This window comes from Thermochaetoides thermophila (assembly GCF_000221225.1).
Source record: "Thermochaetoides thermophila DSM 1495 unplaced genomic scaffold scf7180000011821, whole genome shotgun sequence".
Taxonomy (NCBI): domain Eukaryota; kingdom Fungi; phylum Ascomycota; class Sordariomycetes; order Sordariales; family Chaetomiaceae; genus Thermochaetoides; species Thermochaetoides thermophila.
The window spans coordinates 481628-504553 of NW_006383037.1; the positions used below are offsets into that span (position 1 = coordinate 481628).

The 22926-nt window shown below is 55.3% G+C and overlaps 6 protein-coding genes across 6 annotated transcripts; 3 read left to right on the forward strand and 3 right to left on the reverse strand.

Moving 5' to 3' along the window:
* Positions 1-833: 833 nt before the first annotated feature.
* CTHT_0060390 (uncharacterized protein) lies at positions 834-2104 on the forward strand (the record flags this gene model as incomplete). Its single annotated transcript, XM_006696293.1, has 4 exons — positions 834-1034; positions 1089-1291; positions 1342-1386; positions 1456-2104. The coding sequence occupies 4 exons, from the start codon at positions 834-836 to the stop codon at positions 2102-2104; spliced, it is 1098 nt and encodes a 365-aa protein (XP_006696356.1).
* A 340-nt stretch (positions 2105-2444) lies between these two features.
* CTHT_0060400 (exopeptidase-like protein) lies at positions 2445-5326 on the reverse strand (the record flags this gene model as incomplete). Its single annotated transcript, XM_006696294.1, has 4 exons — positions 2445-3431; positions 3542-3777; positions 3881-4203; positions 4338-5326. 4 exons carry the CDS (start codon positions 5324-5326, stop codon positions 2445-2447), a joined length of 2535 nt encoding a protein of 844 aa, XP_006696357.1.
* Positions 5327-7224: 1898 nt separating this feature from the next.
* On the forward strand, positions 7225-9337 carry CTHT_0060410 (uncharacterized protein; the record flags this gene model as incomplete). The annotated part of the gene is made up of 5 exons (XM_006696295.1): positions 7225-7282; positions 7449-7757; positions 7808-8070; positions 8130-8631; positions 8763-9337. The coding sequence occupies 5 exons, from the start codon at positions 7225-7227 to the stop codon at positions 9335-9337; spliced, it is 1707 nt and encodes a 568-aa protein (XP_006696358.1).
* A 1132-nt stretch (positions 9338-10469) lies between these two features.
* On the reverse strand, positions 10470-15829 carry CTHT_0060420 (ras GTPase activator-like protein; the record flags this gene model as incomplete). Its single annotated transcript, XM_006696296.1, has 2 exons — positions 10470-10863; positions 11118-15829. 2 exons carry the CDS (start codon positions 15827-15829, stop codon positions 10470-10472), a joined length of 5106 nt encoding a protein of 1701 aa, XP_006696359.1.
* A 1395-nt stretch (positions 15830-17224) lies between these two features.
* Positions 17225-19150, forward strand: CTHT_0060430 (inosine-5'-monophosphate dehydrogenase-like protein; the record flags this gene model as incomplete). The annotated part of the gene is made up of 3 exons (XM_006696297.1): positions 17225-17717; positions 17945-18890; positions 18958-19150. 3 exons carry the CDS (start codon positions 17225-17227, stop codon positions 19148-19150), a joined length of 1632 nt encoding a protein of 543 aa, XP_006696360.1.
* Positions 19151-19903: 753 nt separating this feature from the next.
* CTHT_0060440 (saccharopine dehydrogenase-like protein) lies at positions 19904-21656 on the reverse strand (the record flags this gene model as incomplete). Its single annotated transcript, XM_006696298.1, has 7 exons — positions 19904-20025; positions 20200-20365; positions 20423-20484; positions 20597-21029; positions 21124-21230; positions 21308-21346; positions 21407-21656. The coding sequence occupies 7 exons, from the start codon at positions 21654-21656 to the stop codon at positions 19904-19906; spliced, it is 1179 nt and encodes a 392-aa protein (XP_006696361.1).
* Positions 21657-22926: the final 1270 nt, after the last annotated feature.

Consider the following 22926-nt stretch of genomic DNA (forward strand, 5'->3'; position numbering starts at 1 on the left):
TACGTACGTCGTCGTCTCTCTCTCTCTCTCTCTCTCTCTCTCTCTCTCTCTCTCTCTCTCTCTCTCTAGCCACCATCATCCCAACTGTACAGACAACCTCAGAACTGTGCACAAGGCTTAAGAAGTTAACGGACAAGAACCATGCGGTCAGGCTCTCTTCTCAGTGTCTTCCCTCTCGGTTTCCCGATCAAACCGCCGTCTAGCATCACCACCGGTGGCCGATGTCACCCCATCTTTGTGGGCTGTGAGGTGGCCCAAGAACCATCACCACCACTTCAGCCACCACTTCAGCCCTAGTTCTTATCACCAACCCCGCCCACCGCTGCATGCTTGACATGCGAGCATGGGGCCAATCCAAACTGCTCAAGCCAAAGCACCAGACCATGTTAGGGTACAAACAGGAAGAGCGCAATGCTTCCCCGGAAGGGAACGGCAGGGTTCAGTCAACGATCCAATAGTCGGCCGCTGCACCTTCAGCTGCACCTCTTGGTCGACGAATCGTCGTGAGCGCCGAGAAGGCAGGCTGCCTTGCGGTAACATGGTGCTAGCATGGTTGTGCGCAGCGCTTGCTGCAGATACTGCACCCGGCCGACCAGGCGACCAGGTAATGGGAGGACGTTGAAAAGGAAGGGTGCCCCGGGGACGAGCGAGCCTGCGGTTTGACTTCTTAACGTTTGCGTGTGCTCTGCCTCAGTCCCATTTCTGCTTTTTTCTTCTGGCGGGATATCGCGTCCCGGTTCGCAACGATCCTCATCACTTGTCAACACACTCTTCTTCTCCTCGAACTTTTTTATAATAACGTAGAGGGGGAGTGAGAGGTAGAGCACGCGGCCATGACCGTTACGCAGTACAATGCCCAGCGCAAGCCGGGCCGGGAGCACATCCCGCTTTACCCCAGTGCTTACATTGTTCTGCGCATCATCCAGTTCGCATTTGCCTTCATCGTCCTTGGGCTGACGGCATACGCGATCGGGTACTATATGGACCACACGGTGTATGACGGTCGGCCAAAAACTAGCCTGGCGCTTTCGGTGGTAAGCATGCCTGACTGACTATCGTAGTGACGAGAAGATAATTAACGACTGCAGGCTGTCTTGAGCATCGTGACCAGCATCTACCACCTCATCAGCTGGTTCGGTGTTCCCTTCCTCTTCAACTACTGGGCCATCTTGAGTGTCGACATCTTTTTCGTCGTCATGTGGTTGGTCGGGTTTGCTCTCCTGGCATCCGAAGCCGCCTATTGGTATGATCAGTTTAAATACTTTAGCGTGAGCGACGAGGGTAGTGCATGGTATGTTCGATAATGTGTTCATTGGCAAGCACTTGACTGACTCTGTTCAGGCTCGGTTCCCAAGCCGCTGGTTCTGCCGTTGGTGGTGTGGAATTGTGAGTTTTTCCCCCCCCCCCCCTTATGGGACAACAGATCATCGGGAGTAGACGACTAACACCCCTCAGCGCGCTGCACGTTGCGACCCTCGTCATACATTCCATTGCCTTGCATCGGCACCGCAAAGCTGGTCTACACGCCATTCCGGGCCAGGCGCCGACTGCCCCGGCCAGCATTGCTGTACCCGTTGTGGCTCTTGCTGCCCCCGTGGTCAGCGAGAAACCTCCCGCCTACTCCCAACCTCAACCTCAATTCGTCCTGCAGCCTCAACCGGCCTTCCAGCCGGCTCTTCAGCCGCCGTTCCAGCCGATCTCTCAGTCCCTGCCGCCCTACCAGCCTTTCCCTCCGCAACAACAACAACAACAACAGCAGCAGCAGCAGCAGCAGCAGCAGCAGCAGCCGCCACAGCAGCCGCAGCAGCCGCAGCAGCATCCATCCAACCCTCATGCTTCTTGGGTTCCCTCCCCTGTGGGCACTCCAGCTCCGCAGACGGTTGCTCCCGTGCAGGCTCATGCGCAGGTGGCTGCCCCTAACCCTGTACCGAGCCCCTCGCCCGAAAAGCAGCCGCAGCAGTACCAGGGGTTCCCTCCGCAGGTTCAGCCTCGGCCTGCTCCGGCTCACTTCCCGGGCATTGACGGACGTCAGGAGCTACCTAGTCCGGAGCATGGGCCTATGGGGCCAGGAGCGGAGCTGCCGGGTGATGAAAAGTTTCATTGAGGGGTAGTGGAGGAGGAGTTTGAATGATGGATAGAGCAGGAAGAGGAATTATAGGTTAGGGGTTTTGTTACGATATATAGCAATGACTCTGCGATTGGATACCGCCGTAATGTGTCAGTTTTGAGATAGGGGGATGATTGGTGTACTACTTACGAAGTGCGTTAATGGATAGTCTGTTACAATTGGATGCCCGTACCCGCCTTCAATCCAATTCATTGCTCGTTACTGGCTTGATGACGTATCAAGAGCAAGGTACTTTTTGACTATGAGCATACGCATACACACACACACACACACATACATACATACATATATAAATACACACATACATACCAGTACCTTACTTCCTCAACCTCTTAGTAGCCTTCTTCACCCGTCCCTCCACAATGCCAACCCACCGCCTTGCATTCTCCCAGTCCCCCCGCTGAATACTCTCCATCAGACTCGGGAACACTTCCCCTGCATAGCCCGTCCATAAGCCAGGCGCGAAAACGACGTGCTTGAACCACCTCCTTCCGTCTAGTCCTGGGCGGTACAGGAAACTGCGTTCGAGGAGTTTGTATTTGCGGTTTATTTTGTGGAGGGACTTGAGGGTGTGGTGGAAGCGCAGGCGGGCGGGGAAGTTCCACCACGGAGGGGGGTATTCTAAGAGAGAGGAGAGGTGGGCGGCTTGGTGATCGAGGGACTCTGCGGTGTGGGTGAAGTGGGCTAAAGAGTGGCGCAGCGAGCGGAGGGAGTGTTTTAATTTTTGGATGGAGGGGTCATTTTCGAAGGAGGAGTTGGGGGAGGGGGAAAGGGAGGCGCGCAGGGGGAAGTAAATCTCGTTGTCGAGGAGGTCCGTCTCGGAGAGGAGGGTGACGTTGGAGGGGGAGAGGACCTCCTCCAGTCGGACCTCGACTTTCTTAACGTAGTCTTTTAAAGCTGAGGCGTAGTCTTCGGCTTTGAACGGTATCACCCCCTTACTGGCCAAATGCCCCGTCACGACGCCCACCAACTGCGCCATCGCGCGGTGGTATTTCCACTCCGGATCGCCGAATGTCTTCATCCAGTGGAAGCTGTCGTAGTTGCTGTGGTAGTGGTAAACGGGGTCGTTCTCGGCTGGGTCGAAGCCGATGTGCAGCGAGGGGATGCCTGCGTGGTCTTGGAAGGCCACAAAGTCGGAGCCGGAGCCCATGGTGCGGATTTTCTTGTCCCAGATGCTGTTGATGGTTTGGTTACCATCATGAGCTGGAGAGGGGATCAGATGGGTGACGTTGTGCAACAGGGAGAATAGGAGAGGGGCCGCGGAGGGCTTGAGGTGTGTGCCCGTTACGGCGGTGTCGATGTTCTGTTAGAGTCAGTAACCAACCATCATCTCAAGGGCTTGAAAGTAAATCCTGTAAATATAACGGGAGTGGACGGGAGTGGCCTTGAGCTGGAAACAGAAATGAGACTCACGATATATGCCACACTGGCATGCGTCAACCAAGGCAAGTACTCTTCCACCCATTCAGTCGACCCAACCAGCCCATACTCCTCACCATCCCAGCTGGCAAAGACAATTGTCCTCAACGGCTTCCATCCGGCCTTCAGTGCCTCCCCAAAGGCTCTTACAACCTCATTCAGCACTGCCGAGCCGCTGTTTGGGTCGCCTGCTCCTCCAGCAACCCACGCATCGCGATGATTCCCGACCACTATATATTCGTCAGCCCCTTCACATTTTCTCTCTCTCTCTCTCTCTCTTTCTTTCTTTCTCTCACATCCTCTCAACACTTCTCGACGGTAAGGGAAACTTACCAATAATCTCGTCCAATAACGTCCCATTCACTATTCCAATGACGTTCCAAATTGGTGTCGTGACATACTCCTGCTTGTTATACAAGTTCACGACCACATCATCTGGCGTCGGGCCGACGTTATACTCCACGCCCTTGTGCTTGAGACCGAGGTTGCGGGTCCAATACTTGTTGAAAGTATCGGCCTTGGGGCCGTGGCCGTTCAGCGCTTTGAGGATCGGAAGAGCGTCCTGGTAGGAGATAGGGATGGAGGGGATGGAGGGGATTGCGGTGTGGACTGGTTGGCGGGGGACACCAGGTTTGGAGGGATAGCCGGGGGTTGTTCTATTATCACTTCAGTTAGTTATTCACTCAGGGTAAGGAGGAGAGGGATTGCAGAACGGAGAAGGGGGACAGAAAAGGGGATACGAAAAAAAAAAGGAAAAATTACAAATTATAATAATAATAAAAAAACTTACGGATCTCCCGCCGCAAAACTCAAAAACTGTACGCTCCCCCTCTGCACACTACTCGGCTGCCGTGCCGGTCCCTCCGGATAAGCCTCATGCCCATTCACCTCAGTCATATTCCCATCATCCCCGGGGTCACTATACAACAACACGCCCACCATACCCAGCTCCTGGGCCCGCTTGACCTTTAACCCCCTGAAGATACCCCCGTACCGCGCAATCGCGATCTTGCCTTCCAACGAGATATTTGCGCGCTGGAGGTCCTCAAAGTCCTGATAACTCCCATAATTCACGTACACTACGGGAGCCGTGACGTTGCCCGAGGCAGAGTACCCGTGGAAGGTTGGCACGCGAGAAGAGAGGTTGGTTGTTGGGTCGGAGGTAAGGATGTCTTCCTCTAAGGAAGCCTCATAGGCTACCTTCCAGCTACCCTCCTCCCCTTTCTTAGCCTGCTCCTTCTCCCCGTCGTCGTCGTCGTCGTGGTCATCCTTGCGGTTGAGCAGAGCAAGTCGATGTTCCACGGGGTAATTGAGATAGACTTCGTAGGGAATAATCTCTGACACAACCCCCCACTCCTCCCACTTCTGCCCAGTCCACTCCGCCTGAGAGTAATTCCTCCCCGCGACGTGTACGCCAGAGGTGTAATACCGGCTCCATTCTTCTGCTTTTGTGCCGGAAGGCGTCTCAATTAAAATCTTCTCCAACTCTTTTAACCCCAAACCCCTCCTGCTACCGCAACCAGTCGAGGGCCAGGGGCAGGGAGGGGGCTGTTTGTCGTGCGGGGGATAGGGGAAGAGATCCGAGTGGTCGTGGAAGATGATGAGGTCAATCAGGAAGGCAAGGAAGAACCAGGTGAGGATTGAGGCGAGGGCTGTGGTGCAGAAGCGCCGGATTATGGCATTCGAGGGAGTCAACCGGGGAGGGCGGGTCGCCACTGGGACGGAAGGGAGGAGCGGCGTGTGCTCCTCTTCAGGAGAGATTTTGTTTTTGGTTGGCATTATGAAGGTGAGGATATCATTTAGACGAGTATGGACTAGACTTGTTAATTGTTTTGATAATGCAGTTCGATAGTGACACGGTTAGGTCCCTTGGATGATGGTGGTCGTGCTAGGTCCTTGGGTAAGCTTAGAGAAGGGTTCGATGACGTAAGTGAGAAAGCACTGGCTCAAGGAGCTTCTCAGTGAGAACTTAACAATTTAAGTCGTAATCACATCAACTTCCTCCTATCACAATGAATCTAGGCTCTGTTCAACGTTCAGCAGCAGCTCAAATCCTAAACAACTCCGCCGGATAAGCACTCCCGAGCGAGGTTGAAGAGATGGCAACCTGTTACGACAAAAGTTGAAGCGGTCATGGCGTGGGGTGCTGACGCAACAGCGGGAGCTGCCGCGTGTTTAAGAGCTGCCATAATCGGCTAGACGGCTGCTGTATGCCGTGAAGGGCGCAGACAGAAGAGCAGCCGCAGGTTGATCTGACCTAGGTTTTTTTTTTTTTTTTGGGGGGGGGGTAGAGGGGGAAGGGGGAAGCGTTTGCTGTCAATGTCAACAAAGAGAATTGGCATCTTTTTGAGATCAATTGATTTTTATAAAAGCTTAAAATCTGTAAGCTTTCCCTGAGTTAGAACTCAAGGTAAGCTAGGGACAGAAAATTTGGGAGTCCCATTATCACGACACCAAGCCCCTAGATGGTGAAGTGCAACGCTGCCGCTACTCGCGGCACAGAAAATACGGAACTCAGGTATCTTGCCCGAGGAACCCGCCCGAGCCAGAATGATGACAGCAATCGCTGAGACAGCAAGGCGAGACCAGAGGCATGGGCTTCTTCTTTTTGCATCACCTTCATGCAGCCTGTCTCCCCTGGACGCGCTAGTGCTACTCGCAGCCGCTCGATGGTCACCGTTCCCATTCCCATCCCTGACTTCACCATGAAGGCTAATGTACCGTGTAAGCATGGTGAATCATTTAGAGTCCCTGCAGAATGCTCTTCACCGAGAAGTGAGAACTTCCTCTCTCTTTTTTTTTTTTTTTCCCTTCTTGACTCCGCTCTTCATGATCATAGCCTTCCCTCTCCCCGAATCCCTCTTATAAACAAGGCACGTGCAGTGCAGCACGGGCCCTTACAAAGCCGTGACTTGCTGGTTTAGTGGCAACCCTGATCGCGACAGTCTCGACGACCGGGCCCGCTTCACCACAGCCCACAGCACACAGCCATGCACACCTCGGGTTTGCCCCGCCATGTGCTGCACCGTTGATCGGTCCCACACCCGACGAGTCCCACTAGATTCTTGGAGTCCAGCCAATCGTGACTCATAAAAGTGAAAGGTCTGGCCGGCTCCATATCCGATGTACGGCGACGGCGAACGGCAGGCGCGCTTCTGTGCCCCACCGGCAGTCTCTGCCTGACAGGGTCCAGCCTGAGGGAGCGTTCCTGCTGTGCCTGTGTCCGTGTGTGTGTGTGTGTGTGTCATTCAGTATCGAGTTCGTGGACCTCGCCGCTTTTTCACTTAACTTTTATGATTATTATTATCGCGTCTCTTCTCTCGCCTCTTCTCCGTTAACTCCGGCCTGGGGTGAGGTCTGAGGTCTGACCTAAAATATTTGCATTACCTACCAGTATATCTGTCCGTCAATTCCTATTTTCCTCTTATATTTTCATTTCTCAGCATTCCTATCCTATGTCAGCGCCCCGGGAGCGGCCCGCATCGTCATAGATAGCCGCCCTCCCCCTCACTGCTACGTCTTCCAATCACCACTCTCCTAGTGTTCCAGTGTGCTGGAGCCACCCGCTCTCCTCCACTGAAGGCAGTTTTGTTACCTACTCGTACACTTAAAAAAAAAAAAGTCTTGGACGGCCAGCAGCCAGTTGCATGCATATCCGCCAGTAACTCGCTGTCACCATGGCTAATCGGACAAAAAATGGGCCTAAATTGCCTGTGCAACAGCTGGCTATTCTGGGTGAGTTCTAACGGAAATCTTAATACACAAGTGAGGTTTGAGACTACGCCCTCTGTCTCAAATATTCAAAGATGGTGATTTTGTCTTGAACCTCAGATCCGACAACTTCAGGGTTACACGCAACCCCAATGCATAATAAGCCAGCCCTGCTAACAACAGCTCACAGCCGTCGCTCGCTTCGCCGAACCCCTGGCACTTACCTCCGTCTTCCCCTACCTGCCCGAGATGATAGCGAGCTTTGGCGTCGAAAAGGACGAGGTCGCTCGCTGGGCTGGCCTGACTGGCGCAATCTTCTCCATCTCGCAGAGCCTGACCGCCGTCTTCTGGGGCCGTGCATCCGACAAATTCGGCCGCAAGCCGACTATCTTGGTTGGGCTGGCTAGTACCATGACGTGCTTTTTGATCTGGGGCATGGCGACCAGCTTGCCGATGGCGATTACCGTTAGGGCGATCATGGGGGGCGGGAATGGGAATGGTGAGTTTCGAAGAGCATAAGGAGGGGAGTTCAATGCTGACTTGATGCAGTCGGGATCATTCGTACCATGGTCGCCGAAATGGTGCCTGAAAAGGAGCTCCAGCCCAAGGCCTTCTCGCTCATGCCTCTGGTTTGGAGTATCGGTTCTGTGTTTGGGCCTGCCTTTGGCGGCTTCTTTGCTCGTCCGGCCGAGCAGTACCCCAACGTGTTTGGCCGGATCGAGCTGTTCAAGCGCTTCCCGTTCTTGCTGCCGAACCTCATGGCCTGCTGCGTGTTCTTCATCTCTTTCATGACCGGCTTGCTGTTCTTGAAGGTAGGCTTTCTCCCACATATGACACAAGACACGGCTGTCAATAGCTGACCTTTTTCCAGGAAACCCTCCACAGCAAACGCCACCACCGCGACTGGGGCCTCGTGTTGGGCGAGAAGCTCACACGTCCCTTTCGTGCCAGGCGTAAGAGCCAACAGCACCACAGACGCCTCTCCTTTGTCGACGACGAGGCATCAGCCCCCCTCGTTCCGCAGTCGCCCGTGTCGACCACCGAGCCAGCTACCCCTATCGAAGAGCAGCCAGTCACCATTAAGGAGATTTTCACTCCCCAGACGAGCCTCAACCTCCTCTGCTACACCATCCTGGCCTTTCACTCCGTCGCCTACGACCAGGTCCTTCCGGTCTTCCTGAACTACCCCCGCCTGCCACCTGAGGAAGCCCATATCAAGCTCCCGTTTAAGTTTATTGGCGGCTTCGGCCTCAGCTCCGATAAAATCGGCACGCTCTTTACCATCTACGGCGTGGCCTGCGGCCTGGTGCAGTTCTTCCTTTTTCCGAAGCTCTGCGCCCGTTTTGGCGTGCTGAATGTCTATCGCGCAGCGTGTACGTACTCTCTCACTCTTTTTTTTTTTTTTTCCCGCCTTCCGCCTTCCTCCCCCCTTCCCCTTCCTCTTTTTTGTTGTTGTTGTTGTTGTTGTTGTTGTGGTCAACCCGACTAACCCCCCCCCTTTCAGGCGTAATCTTCCCAATAATCTACTTTCTCACTCCTTACACAGCCCTCCTCCCCACAGCCCACGCGCGCTACGCCTTCCTACTCGCCCTACTCCTCGCCAAAGGCTTCGTCGTCATAGTAGGCTTCCCCTGTACCACCATCCTGCTCACCAACTCTGCCACATCTTTACGCATCCTGGGCACCCTCAACGGCTTCGCCACCACCTTTTCTGGCCTCGGCCGCGCGTTCGGCCCTGCCCTAACAGGCATCGTCTTTAGCTGGGGCGTCGGGAAGGGCTATGGAATCGCGCCGTGGTGGATGTTGGGGGGGATTGGGTTAGTGGGGATTATTCCGACGATATTTATCGTTGAGGGGGAGGGGCCTTCCAGGGGGGCGAGAAATGTTTCGAGGGAAGAAGAGGAGGAAAGGCAGAGTCTGTTGCGAGAGGAGGATTTGGATGAGGATGTGGCGGTGATTGATTCGGTGGATGAGGAGTCGGAATCGGGAAGTGAGAGCGAGAGGAGGAGGGAGACGAGGAAGCGAAAGGGTTATGGGACTTTGGGTGGGGAGGGGGAGGTGAATGGGGAGTCTAAGTGAGTTTTTGAGGAATTTCATGGGCTGCGGTCTCCACTGTGATGGATTAGTCAGAGGTGTTGAGCTAGAACTTTTTTTTGGATAACTTTTGTTTTTGTTTTGGATACGGTACACAGAGGGATATGGTCTGGATATATCGGGGTTAGGGAGTCGGGATCTCAAAAAGAAGATGGGGTTAGTTTCGGGTATGATATTGAAAGGAGTAATGCTGGGAGGGGAGAGGTATATAGGTATATAAAAATGGAATTGATTTGGATTATTTAGGGAGAGAAATTGCTTATGCGTATAGTGAGAGGTTGTGAGACACCCTTAAAGAGTTGCTGGGCGGTCATCAGGACTCGTTTGGAAAGGCAACCAATCCAGTGTCACGCAACGTTGAGAGCCAGGATTTAATCTCTTTTCTCCTGGATAATGCTTATACGGAGGAACAATCTAACATCGATCTTTCTTTTGGATGGTATCAGTGCCGACGGTATTACATCCTACCTCTCCATACCACCACTTTTAGCACCAGCAGAGGCCAGCACAACCGGCGGCCAGGTGCGCACAACGATAGCATACAGACAGCCAACACGAACAGTTCTTTTTTTTTTTTCTCTTTTTCTTTTGATAACAAAACAAGAAGCAGCTTTTGTTATTGGTATGTAGAGGTATGGTATGGTATGGTATGGTATGTCCTAACGCAATACATCCACCCAACAACCCTCAACCGTCATACTCGTCCTTCGTCATCTTTGCGGTATCAATCAACTATCATCTTTCTTTATCGATCCATCATCGTCACTCATTCCTCCGTCAATCCATTTCTTGGGGTAACAACATGAAGAAGGGGTAATCACTGAGGTATCCTCCGCCTATCCATCCGACCGTCCAACCATCCGCCCATGCCGTTCCACTATGCCTGCCTGCCGTCCTACACAGAGGAAGGAAAGAAAATGAGAACCCAAGAGAAGTTTCCTTGACGGCGGTAAGCTCGTGAGGCCTACCATCAGTCGGGAAATGGAACGAAAGGGGGAGGGGGGGGGGGGAAAATTGGCTGAAAGAAATGTTATAATCCCCCTCCCCAAAAACACACACACACACACAAACACAAACACTCTTCCACTCAACCTTCTTCCAACCACCTCAAAGACGCTCACTGCGTCCTATAAAACTTCTTATACACCAAATGCAACAACAAGTTCACATTCAACTTCAGCGCGCCCCCCTCAAAAAGATTCATAAACTGCCGTGTCTCAAACTGCGCCTGCAACAGGTCCTCAATGGACACGACCGCGCTCGCGCCGGGGATTTGAATATGTCCCTTGCTCCCTTCCAACACGAACACGCCGACCTCGTCACACGAGATGGTGAGGTTGATACTTCCCCAGTCGCGCTCGGGCACGCCCTGCCAGGAGACGAGGACGCCCTTGTCGGATAGGGCGCGCGCGCTGTACTTGTAGGAGCCGAATTTAGGGACGCGGCCGGAGCGCTCGAGCTCGCGCTGGTGATTGTATTGTTTCGTGAAGGGAAGGAGGAAACGTTTCTTACTGTTGGACGGAAATCAGTACCATCAAACAACAAAACACGAAACAATAGGAAAAAGAAAAGCCGGGGACGCAGGGGAGAAGAAGGGGGGGGGGAGAGGAGGGGAAAGAAGGGGAAAAAGGGGGAAGGGAGTGGGGGAGGAGACAAAAGGGAAGTAAAATAGATGAAGAAAAGAAAAGAAAAGAAAAGAAAAGAAAAGAAAAAGAAAAAGAAAAAGAAAAAGAAAAAGAAAAAGAAAAAGAAAAAAACAACATACCCCTTCTTATTCTGCAACGTCAACATCGCCTGCTCGATATAATCATCATAACTCTTGCGCTGCTGTTCGAGATACTTCGCCTTCTCGAGTAAATTACTCAGCGTCATTCTTACACCTTCCAACTCACGCTGCCTCTGCACGCGCCGGCGACTCTTCGTCCTAATATCGAGCGCGATCGCATTCAGTATATCCTGGTAATGATTCTTGCGCGTGATCCGACCCATCTGCTCCAGGCGCATGACGTTCTCCAGCGCGGTCCTCTTCAGCTCCATGTACGACATGGTCGAGATATCCATGTTCGCATCGGAGTAGGCGCCCTTCGAGCCGTTGGCAAAGTCTTCCCTGAGGACAGCCTGCCACTTATTCTCATCCTCGGGCGTGATCGGCTTCACGAGGATCTCCATGAGATTCGCGCCCGTCTGCACACGAATAATGTACAGGATGCAGCGCTTGGTCTCCATGAAGAGGGCTTTCACGTCAGCGTCGGGATCCTCGAGATTCTGCAGCTTCGGCGTGAGGAACAGCTGGATATCCGACGACCCGGCCGCGGTCATCTCGCTCTCATTGTGCTTGGCGCTCCCCAGGTCGTGGACAATCTCGCGGATGATGTCATCCCTATTCGGGGAGATGACCGGCAGCTGCGAGGCGACGAGATTGTGGATGGCGAAGATGTCGCTCATCTTGATGTACAGCGTGGGCTTGTTCTTCGCGTACAGGTCGTTGAACTCGTCGATGTCGAAGGTCGCTTCCGCGTCGGCGACCGAGATGATGGCCTCGGTGAGCTGGGTCAGGCGGTCGACGGACTCGGCGACGAAGGCGTTGAGCGGCTGCAGGTAGATGTTTTCGCCGCCGAAGGGCCGGCCGGAGGCAATCTGCCCAAGCACCTTGGCCACCTCGCCTAGGTTGCGCTTCTGCAGGGGGCTCAGCTGGCGCTCGATGACGCCGACATTCTCGGGCGCCGTGAGGGCAGGTTGGAGGTAGAACCGCCACAGCCAGTTGCTCACGATCTGCAACAACCGGGCGTGATCCTCCCTCGGGAAGCGCTGCGCGAGAGACTCGAACGTTTGCCTGCACACAAACCGCAGGCCGTACGGCATGCGCGGGAGGAGATCCTCCAGCAGGATCAAGAACTGGTCGCAAATCTCGCGCAGGTCGCGCAGGTGATCGATGAAGACTGCCTTCGTCTCCGGATCTTTGATGGCGAGCTCGCGGGGGATGTCGAGGGGCCTGCGGCTGGGACGACCCGTCCTCAGCTCCTCATTGTTGATCAGCGACCGGTAGATCTGCATGGGGTCGCTCTCCAGGTCCAGTTCCGGATCATCGATGATGTTGTCGCGGATCAGCGGGCCCATCAGGTCGCGCAGGAACTTGCGGTCGCGGGGCGAGCGCGTGTAGCTGTTGAAGAGCCGCATCCAGAAGAAGCTGCCGCGCAGGTAGTCGTGTAGCGTGGAGCAGGCGTCGACCTCCTCGCGGATCGAGCGCCCTAGTAACTTGAGAAGGTAGTACTCTTCTCTGCGCTTCTGGGCGTACCCGAACAGCCCCATCATCAGATGCTCGATGCGCTTGCATTCCTTCTCAGGCGTGCCCTCCTCGCGCAGGCGACGGAACAGACGGGCCAGGTACTGTGGCTGGGTCTGCAGCAGGAAGAACAGCTGCTGGTAGAGTTCGAGCTTGCGCCGGGAGCCCTTGTTGAGCGCCTTGAGATCGAACTGGTTCGTGCTAGCAATCGGGGTATTCGCAAGCAGACTGCTGGCATGGCCGCCCAGTGTATGCTGATGCTTGATGACCTCGTCCAGGGTAATCTTGTTCTTGACGAGCAGCGCGATCTTGATGTCGAGCTGGTCGATGTACTGCTCGAGCATCTCGTTCTGGCGGACCTGTTGCACGACCGTCTTGCGCAGGCGCTCGAACTCCACCTCTTCGTTGAAGTCAAAGTCACTATCGTTGAGCAAGTGGACGAAGTTCTTGACGGCGTTGACAGGCGGATTCTTGCCGGAGATAAGACTCTTGTAGGCCTGGCCCTGGAGTTTGGCGCGCACCAAGCTCTGGATCTTGACCACCTTCTGCATGTTCTCCAGGTAGTGCCGCCGCTTGTCCTCGAATCTAGCGCGGATAATGTAGCCCTTGGCAGCGGCCTGGAGCTCGGTGATGATGGGCTCGCACTCATCCAACTCATCCAGAATCCGGCCGACCTGGACTCTCGTGAGCACAGCCCTAGCCAGAGCCTGCAGCTGCTCAATTTCCTCCTCGTGAGACGCCAGCTCGTCCAAGAAAGCCGACTCCTTCTGCCGATGCATCGCACCCCGAATATGCGCTTGCAGCTGCACAATCGCCGGCTCCTCGGCCTCCAGGGCATCCAGCAGGTTCGAGATCCGATTCCTCTCCAACATGCCTCTGATATTCGCCTGCAGCGCAACAATCTCCTCCTCACACTCCGCGAGACAGTCCAGCTTATCCGAAATCTCCCTCCTCACCGCCGCAGCTCGGATAGCAGCCTGCAGCTTCCCCAAATCCGGCACATGCTGCCGCAGCTCAGCCTGCACGCCTCGCACCTTGCCCCTAGCCAGCTTACCCCGGGCAGCGGCCTGCAATGCCGTCCACACCGGGGTCAGGTCCTCCAGCTCCTCCTGCTGCTCGCCGATCTTCTTCCTCAGCAGCGCCGCGCGAATACCCGCCTGCAGCTCCGTAATAGCCGGCGTCCCAAGCCGCAGCTCCGCCTTCTCGGCATCGAGCTTCTTCCTCTGCAGGAACCCGCGCACCGCAGCCTGCAGACTAGCAACCGCCGGCGCGGTCGTCTGCTGAACCTCCTGCTCCTGCGCCAGCATCTTCTGGCGGACGAGAAACCCTCGCATCTTGGCCTGGATGTGGCGGATCGGGCCGGCGGCCATCTCGAGCTGGGCGCGCTTCTCCTGGACTTCGCTGCGCACTTTCGTCGCGCGCAGCAGGCTCTGCAGCTTGAGGATGTCCTTCTCGACGTGCTTGGCGATCTGCTTCGTGCGGCGCTGGCGGCGGCGCACGAGGAACCCGCGCGCGACGCTCTGCAGGTCGGTCGCCCAGGCGTCGATGGCGAGACGTCGACGTACGAGGAAACCGCGCGCAGCCGCCTGCAGGTGGGTGGCAAACCGGCGCATCTCGAGGCGGTAGCCGTAGATCTGGCGGGCAAAATCGCCGCGGATGCGCGACTGCAGGTCGATCAGCCACTCCTCGTTGTCCCAGAGGTGCTGCATCATGTGGCCGAGCTTGACGCGGCACATGGCGCCGCGGATCTGGGCCTGGAAGTCGGTGATGATGGCTTCTTGCTCGGCGAGTTCTCGCTCGATGCGCTCTTCCTCTGTTTCTTCCGGTTCCGGGGGTTCCTCGATGCCAAAGTCGGCGCCCATATTGCCGAAGCTAGGCACGTTGGCTCCGAGCTTATCGAGACCCTTTTGTGTAGCCTCCAGCTCGTGGTGCTCGAACTCTAGCTGGCCGACCAGATTGCCGATGCGGAATGTGACGATGCCTTTGCGGTAGAGCAGCCAGCTGAGCGCGTGGATGCAGTAGATGACCTTGGGGATGTTTTTCTTCTCATACAGGTCTATCAGCTCGAAGCGGAACAGTTCGGGCAACTGCACTTCGTCGAGGTAGTTGAAGAAGATGGCGATATTGTCCGAATGCCGGTACTGCAGCTTAGGATGCCGGAATATCTTGTACCGACGGTGCGGGTTGAGCGCTTCGACGACCTCGGCCAGCGTGACACCGTCTCTTAGCGCCTCTTCCAGCTCTATAATAGGAGGGATGGCCTTCTGGATCACGTCCTCGATCCACTCCTTGGCCTCGCCGATGTGGCAAAGGTACTCGTACGCCTGCAGGAACTGGCGCTGCTTGTCCATCCAGTTGCGCCCCTCCCAGCCATACGCGCGCCGATTGTTGGCTCGGTTAGTCCTCTGCAACCTCCGCCGACCGCGAAGACCCGTGACCTCGGCCGCTGGTATGATAGCGAACTCATCTGCGCCATCCTGGGCCAATTTTGACAGCGTCCGTAGCTGGTTCGTCGAAGACTTGGACAGCTTCTCGAGCTCTGGCGTCGTCAGGGACGTCGTGTGGGTATGGGTCAATGGCGGCGGGCTTCCTGCGTCACTGGCTCGTCGAACCACAGAGTCGGCGCGCGTCAGGAGCATCGACTTGGGACGGAGATGGGGCGAAGGAGAGTGATGATGAGGAGGGGTAGGCGGCGTATCAGGCGCAGGAGAGGTGTTCCGTCCATAGTCGGTCAATGAGAGCTTGCCGATGTCAACGCTGTGGCCTCGGTCATGGCGAATGGGAGCTCGAGGAGGGGTCGTTGGCCGCGGGGTCTGAGGGAGGGGTCGGAGCGACTGGCGCGCCGTCTGGTAGATGTTTTCGGCCGGCCGAGTTGACGTTTGGGAGATGGAAGAGTAGGTCTGTGATGAGGTGAGTGTTGAGGTAGGATGGCGAAGCGATGATGATGTAACCTCGCTCCGGCCGCGCTTGTGGCCAGGGTAGGCACCGTAGCCAGAGGAGGAGTATATGCTAGAGGGCGAGGAAGTCATGGAGGAGCGGCCGAGTTCGTAGCTAGTCGACGAGGAGCTGTGAGAATGAGATGAGTATGCTGAGGATGAGGACGATGCTGTCGAGACCGTCGAAGCCTGTCGATGCACGGGGTATTCGGCAGTTTGGGACTGCCGCAGAGGATGCGGCCGATAGGAGGAAGCCATATTTTCGAGGGGCTGTTTTGTTTTTTCTGTTTTAGGTGGGGTGTTACCAGCACGGGTGCCGACGTCGGTCACACGGTTACGGTACGGGCGCAAACATCAGATCGAAAAATAAAAGAAAAATAAATCAAATAAAAACAAAATAGGCCCAGTCGAGACGAGTGAGGTGACGGGAGACTCTTGAGACTGAGTGTTTTAGACCGCGCTGCGGGGCAGTATAGGCAGGAAGTCGGGAAGATTTCGAAAGAAGGACAACCTCGCTCTTGGGACGAGGACGGATGGGCAACAATGCTCGAGTCGAGTCAATTCAGGGAGGACGAGGACCATCGATAAAGGATCCGATCCAGGTCAAAGTCAGGGAATTAGGGGAAAAAAAAATGAAGGGTCAAATCACGACAATGGATCGGATGCTTGATTGCAAACGCTCCGGTTCTGGAATTCCCTGCAAACGCCAGCCCGCAGCGCCGCCAGAGCTAAAAGCCCCAAAGCGAGGTTGGGACCTGGATGTCGATGATGGTGACGCAAGTAGTGCAAGTGAGTGAAGAACAAAAAAGACGAAATGCCAGAAAATAGGCTACTCAGTGAACTCACGACTCCAGGGCGATGCGATCGATGATGTCCAATCTCAAGCTCTCTTTTACTCCCCGTCTGCCCAAGCCATAGGCCGCATTGCATCGGGTCGCAGCGAAAGACGAAAAATTGGGAGCGAGTGACCTGGGAGCGACGAGGAAGTGGGCCGGCACTTGAGTGGTTGGAAGCCAAATCTCAGGTGGTTGGGATTGCCGTGAGCGTCCCCCCCCCCCCCGCCGGCCCGGCTGCCGCCCAGTCAAAGAACGGCTCCTTGTTTACACGCAGCTTGTGCCGCCCCAGCAACCACGCCCTCTGTGCCACTCCCCACTCCCAGCTGCTGCTCTTGCTGCTGCTCGCTGGCGGACACGCCCCCGCCATTCAAGACAGTGCGGAAGCCTGATTTGTGGGGCATCCACTTGGGATGAGTGGGGCCAGATACTACCCCTGCCACCGGCTTGATTGCTTGGCCCGTGCTGCAGGGGGATGTAGCAGCCGATCGGTCACGGGAATGCAAAACCACCGATTTCTGCATTTTTGGCGGGGCTTCCGCACGAGCCCTCTCACCGCCTTCCGTTTCTGCGCTGCCCCGCAATCGGCCGCCGTCGCAGGCATAAAAAATTTCAGAGGCAAACTCTGAAACTTCTCCCTTTCTCTTTTCTTGGGGGGGAACAGTCGGCCGAGCTTGTCAAAGGGTCATCATCGTCGCTGTCTCCCCCCTCGTACTCTTATCCCAGCCCACCAACAGTCGCTATTTCTTCTTCAGGCCGCCCTTTTTAGCACATTTCTCATCCATCGTTCCCAATCGCAAATTAGCAAAAAAAAAAAAAAATGGCCACCGCGAAGGGTTTCCTCAACCCCCACAATGACCCTGAGATCCTCGACTACCGGAAGGCGGAAGAGTATCTCAAGGAGTACGAGACCCGTGATGGCCTCAGCGTCTACGAGCTGATGGACACCCGGAAGCACGGCGGTCTCACCTACAATGACTTCCTCCTGCTTCCCGGCTACATTGGCTTCCCCGCCTCGGCGGTCACTCTAGACTCGCCCATCACCAAGAAGATCACCCTGAAGACGCCGTTCGTCTCGTCGCCCATGGACACCGTCACGGAGCACGAGATGGCCATTCACATGGCTCTTCAGGGCGGTCTGGGCGTCATCCATCACAACTGCACGCCCGAGGCCCAGGCCGACATGGTCAGGAAGGTGAAGCGCTATGAGAACGGCTTCATCCTCGACCCTGTCGTCATCTCGCCCACCACTACTGTTGGTGAGACTAAGGCGCTGAAGGAGAAGTGGGGCTTTGGTGGCTTCCCTGTGACAGGTACGTTGCTATGTAACCCTCAATTCCCCTTCTTTTCACTTCCCCCCCCCCCCTTTTCTACCTCCTCGCACGATGATTAAAACCTATAAAATCATAACTTTCGTTCCACCGAATCGACCTATGCGTCATGGGGACTTAAATCACTGAAAATCATGAGTGCTCTTACAATTATGACAATTGATCGTTGCATTTGTGTCTTGACTAATTTGCTAACGGTTGTGCCACAGAGACCGGCAAGCTTGGCTCCAAGCTCCTGGGCATTGTCACCAACCGGGATATCCAGTTCGAGGAAGATCTTGACAAGCCGGTCAGCGAGGTCATGGTCACTGACCTGATCACTGCCCCTGCCGGCGTCACTCTCAAGGAGGCCAACAAAATCCTGGCTCAGTCCAAGAAGGGCAAGCTGCCTATCGTCGATGCTGAGGGAAACCTCGTCTCGATGATCTCGCGCTCCGATTTGACCAAGAACCTCCACTTCCCCCTGGCTTCTAAGAAGCCCGACTCCAAGCAGCTCCTCTGCGCTGCCGCCATTGGCACTCGTCCCGCCGATAAGGACCGCCTTGCTCTCCTCGTTGAGGCTGGTCTCGATATCGTCGTCCTGGACAGCAGTCAGGGCAACAGCATCTACCAGATCGAGATGATCAAGTGGATCAAGGAGACATACCCCCACCTCGAGGTCATCGGCGGTAACGTCGTTACCCGGGAACAGGCAGCCGCCCTCATTGCCGCCGGTGTCGATGGTCTCCGCATCGGCATGGGCAGCGGTAGCGCCTGCATTACCCAGGAGGTTATGGCTGTTGGCCGTCCCCAGGCCACCGCCGTCTTCCAGGTCAGCACTTTTGCCGCCCGCTTCGGCGTCCCCTGCATCGCCGATGGTGGTATCCAGAACGTTGGCCACATCGTCAAGGGTCTCGCCCTCGGCGCCTCGACCGTCATGATGGGCGGTCTCCTGGCCGGTACCACCGAGTCTCCCGGTACTTCGTTCGTGTCCCGCGAGGGTAAGCTCGTTAAGGCCTACCGTGGCATGGGCAGTATCGACGCCATGCAGGACAAGAAGGCCGCCGGCGGCGGCAAGGATGCTCAGAAGAGCAACGCTGGCACTGCTCGCTATTTCTCCGAGGGTGACAGCGTCCTCGTTGCCCAGGGTGTCTCTGGCGCTGTTGCGCACAGGGGGTAAGCAATCCACCTTTTCTTCTCGTCTTTTGCTATCGAGTTACTCATGCTGACTAAATTATCGCAGCTCCGTCACCAAGTTCGTCCCTTACCTCATTGCCGGCCTCAAGCACTCCATGCAGGACTGCGGCATCACCAGCCTCACCGAGCTTCACCAGAAGGTTGCCGACGGTACTGTGCGGTTTGAGCTCCGCACTGCCAGTGCGCAGCTGGAGGGTGGTGTCAATATGGAGTCGTATGAGAAGAAGCTCTATGCTTGAGCTGGTTCAAAGAGTAACGGAGGGTTTTTTTTTATAAAAAAAGAAAAAAGCCAGTATCACAAAAGGGAACGAACTTAAAAAAAACGAATAAAATGTGATGACAAAAAGGGACTTGGTTGCGCGACAAAAAGGGGTTTTTACTATTATATCACACAGAGACACTGGAGTTGGGCGGCGTGGATTTGGGTTGGTTGATGTCGATGTTACCTATTTGCGTGCGTCTTCTGATTTTTATATATGGAAGATGCTATGCTATGCTATCGTTCGGGTAGTCGGGCAATAAAGCGCAACTGTCCGTCCGCAAGTCTTAAATGATAGGTGATATGATGACTACTTTGTCATACAGTAAAAGACGTCTGTAGAGATTCTCTATACCGTCCGCTTCTTGGGTGTTTCTGCTATCCCATATCGAAGGCATCACCTCGGATAGGGAGGGGTCTTGTGTCCGTTGTCACACACGATTTCAAGGTGCTTGGATCGGAGATGAGCTCCTCAATCAATAACAAATTTGCCACCGTTTTTTGCCTTTCCATTTCATTTTTGTCTATCACACACATATGACATGTTAGGCCCGTCTTTAAAAAGGATTCTATGCCATTCCAGCATAATATCAAACAAACAAACTGCCACCCAACCTAGTAGTCATGTATTTTTTCACATCTGGCATCAAACGTCCCAGATAATTTTCTTGAACCCCTCGATCCCATTTTAAGGGGAGAAGGGGAAGGAGAAATCAAGCCATTTGCTCGGAATCTAGTTCTTGAGCGCATCCTCGGGCAGCGTGGCAACCTTCTCTTGGAAGAGCTTGTATGCGCGGGCCCAAACGGGCTCGTTGCGCCAGTTGTTAAGGGTCAGGAGAGAGGGGAGGAGGTCGCCTACACGCTCTTTGTCAGTTACTGTCTCTAGAGATCGGGGGAAGCCGAAAAGAGAAGGGATACGTGGTGGAGGACCAGAGGAGAGGAACTTTGAGTGTACAGAGGATGGTGTTTTTGAAAGGGATAGGAAAATTTGGTTGTTGGGTTGGGGGGCGGGGGAAGGTGGAGACATACGGCTAAACTGCTCTGACGCCTCACGCGGCAGCAGCGAGGGGAGGTGGTCGATGGAAATGACGTCCACGGGAGGACCTTGCTTGAGACCCTGGACGCGGACAGTCGGGTTGCGGAAGGTGGTCGAGATGGAGTAGATGGGGACGGGGTTGAAGGGGTTGGTGGTGTCCTTAGCCAACGGTCAGCTTTAAAGTTTAGGGGTGAGAGGGGGAAGGCGGGGACGTACGGCAGAAACGTCGCAGACCACAGAAAGCTTGCGGTCGGGGACTTGGAGGGATTCCATGTTCACTGTGAAGGAAGAGGAGTTGTTAATTAGTAAAGTTCAATTATGGGGTAAGAGAGGGTGAGAAAAGAGGAGAAGGGAGAAAAGGGGGAGGGGGGGGGGGTAAAAGGAACATACCAAAGTTGGGGATCTTGCTAGTCAGGTAGATGCAGTTGACGAAGATATCGCAATCGGTGATCTCCTCTGTTCCGGGGTCAGCATAATCCCTCTCAACCAACACCCATAATGGCTTAAACGCACTGAACGGGCCGCCCTTAGCAGTCTCAGCCATATCCCACTTGAGAATGTTCTCCTCCTGCACGCCCGCCTTACGCAGCGCAGCGACAGCACCCGAGCCACAGCGACCCAGCGCGCCAATTACAATGACCTTTGGCTGACGACCCGCCTTGGCCGTGCCCTCCTCCAACGCCTTCTTCACGTCAGCCACGAGAGCCTCCTCGTTCGGGTAACTCTCCACGCCGGGGAAGGGCTCCTCCGGATGACTCTGCTGCCAGGCCCAGGCCTCGAGGGCGAGGGCGGCGCCGGCGAAGCCGGCGTGGAAGCCGAAGGCCTTTTTTTTGACGAGGTTAGTTAATTCAGGGGTTGGCTTGCAGAGGGAGAGAGGGTTTAAGAAAGGGGGGAGGGGGTGGGAGGGAATAACGTACAGCAACACGACGACCGCGCTCGTCAACCAGGAACTCGAGATCCAGAAGGGTTCCACCGCCGCGGGGGAAGCGGGCCAGGACCTTCTCCCAGCCGGCTTGCTGCTTGTCTGTTTAGGGGGCGGTTAATGTCGGAATTTGAGGTGAAGAGGATCACCTGATGGTAGGCTTGAGGGGGGTCACATACAGCAGTGGGCGAACTGGACGTGGACGTGCTTGAGGGGGACTATCAATTGTGTCAGTAGTGCTCGATATCAGGAAGACTGAGCAGAGTAGAAAAACTTACAGTCCTTCTCCTCCAGCTCCTTCAGACCAATAATAATGTGGTCCTCCGGGGCATCGGGCCAGCTGCCCTCGGGGACGAGGGTGCAGCCGACGGCCTCGAATTCGGCGTCGTCAAAGATGCGCTCGGGCGAGCGCTCGACGTTGACCACATAGCCAGCCTTAATCAGCTCGGCGGCCGTGTGCGGCGTGAGGGCAGAGCGGTGCTCGAGAGGCTTGGTCTCGCTGCGCAGGTGAAGCACGGTGGGGGCCATTGTGAGTGGTGAGGGGTATCAAGGGGATTGGGCGTTTTTAAGAATGAGACGAAGGGGTAGAGAGGGAGGGGATATTATAGAGAGAGAGAGAGAGAGGAAGAGAGAGAGAGCAAACAGTAATTGATGAAAATAGATAAAAAAATGATGAGAGTAGAAAAGACAGACACGCAGCAGTCAGCCAGTTTTTTATCAGGTCACTGAACTACTACTCCCAGGGGAAAGTGTCGCAGGATTGAGTCACTCTACGGCAGTCAGGGCCAACGGGATCGGAGTCAGACGCGCGCTGCGGGTGGTTTGAATCGGAGTGATAGACGGAAGCAAGGGTCTTGGTTGGCGTGTGTTGTGTCCGGGGCCGACAGCGGCGAAAACCCTACGCTCACTCACACACTCTGCTTGCTCACCCTCTGGGGAAACTTGGGGCCAAGCCAGCGCCCGGCAGGGCTCCCGCCGCTGCGAGCCACTGATCGCTAGCATCACGGGCGCTGAGTTGGCTCCCATTGGCCGGCCGCCCCATGGCCTGCACCTGGATTTTCCATGCTGCCCCTCCGCAGAGAGGATCCACGGCGGATGATGTGTGCTGAGATGGATGTGAGCTTCAGTCGAGGTAATACGTACGTAACATACCCTGAGCAATTGTATTGTGTGTATTATTATTTCACCACCACCACCACCCCCCTTCCGGGGGAAGGGGCCAAACACTCACCGCTTTCATTCATCCGGCAGAATTCGCAGTGAGGTCTTATCCCCACGCTGCCCCACGTTACCCGGCAGGCATAGAGTGGAGCCTCTGCCGGGGGATGACGAACCACATAAGCAGCACAAACTTCGATTTGTGCATGGCCCCGCCGACCATCATCAACGCCAAAAAAGTTCCCCATTGAGTAAACTGCTCGTGCGTGAGCCGGTGGCGGCGGCACAGATCCGCATCGGCTGTCACTCACACTGTCGCATGCGGACAGCGGCATGGCATTAACCAGCACATCCATTGCTGACTGGCACCACACGCCCACCGAAGTGCTGATGAGTAGGTGGATGGAATCTCCAGTCCAGAGCGATACTGGCTGGTAGAAAAGGCGGTGGATGCATCGGTGGACAGTGGGCAAAAAGCATGAGACCCCCAGTACCGGTCGGACATTGAGCCGAGACTATCGACGCCTCCCTCCTCCAAAGGAAAACCAAGCCAAAAGGTAAGGGAGAGACAAGGGAGAGAGGGCTTTTCTTAAATAGCAGGCAGACTAGACCAGCCAAGCAAAGCGAACGAACGGGATGC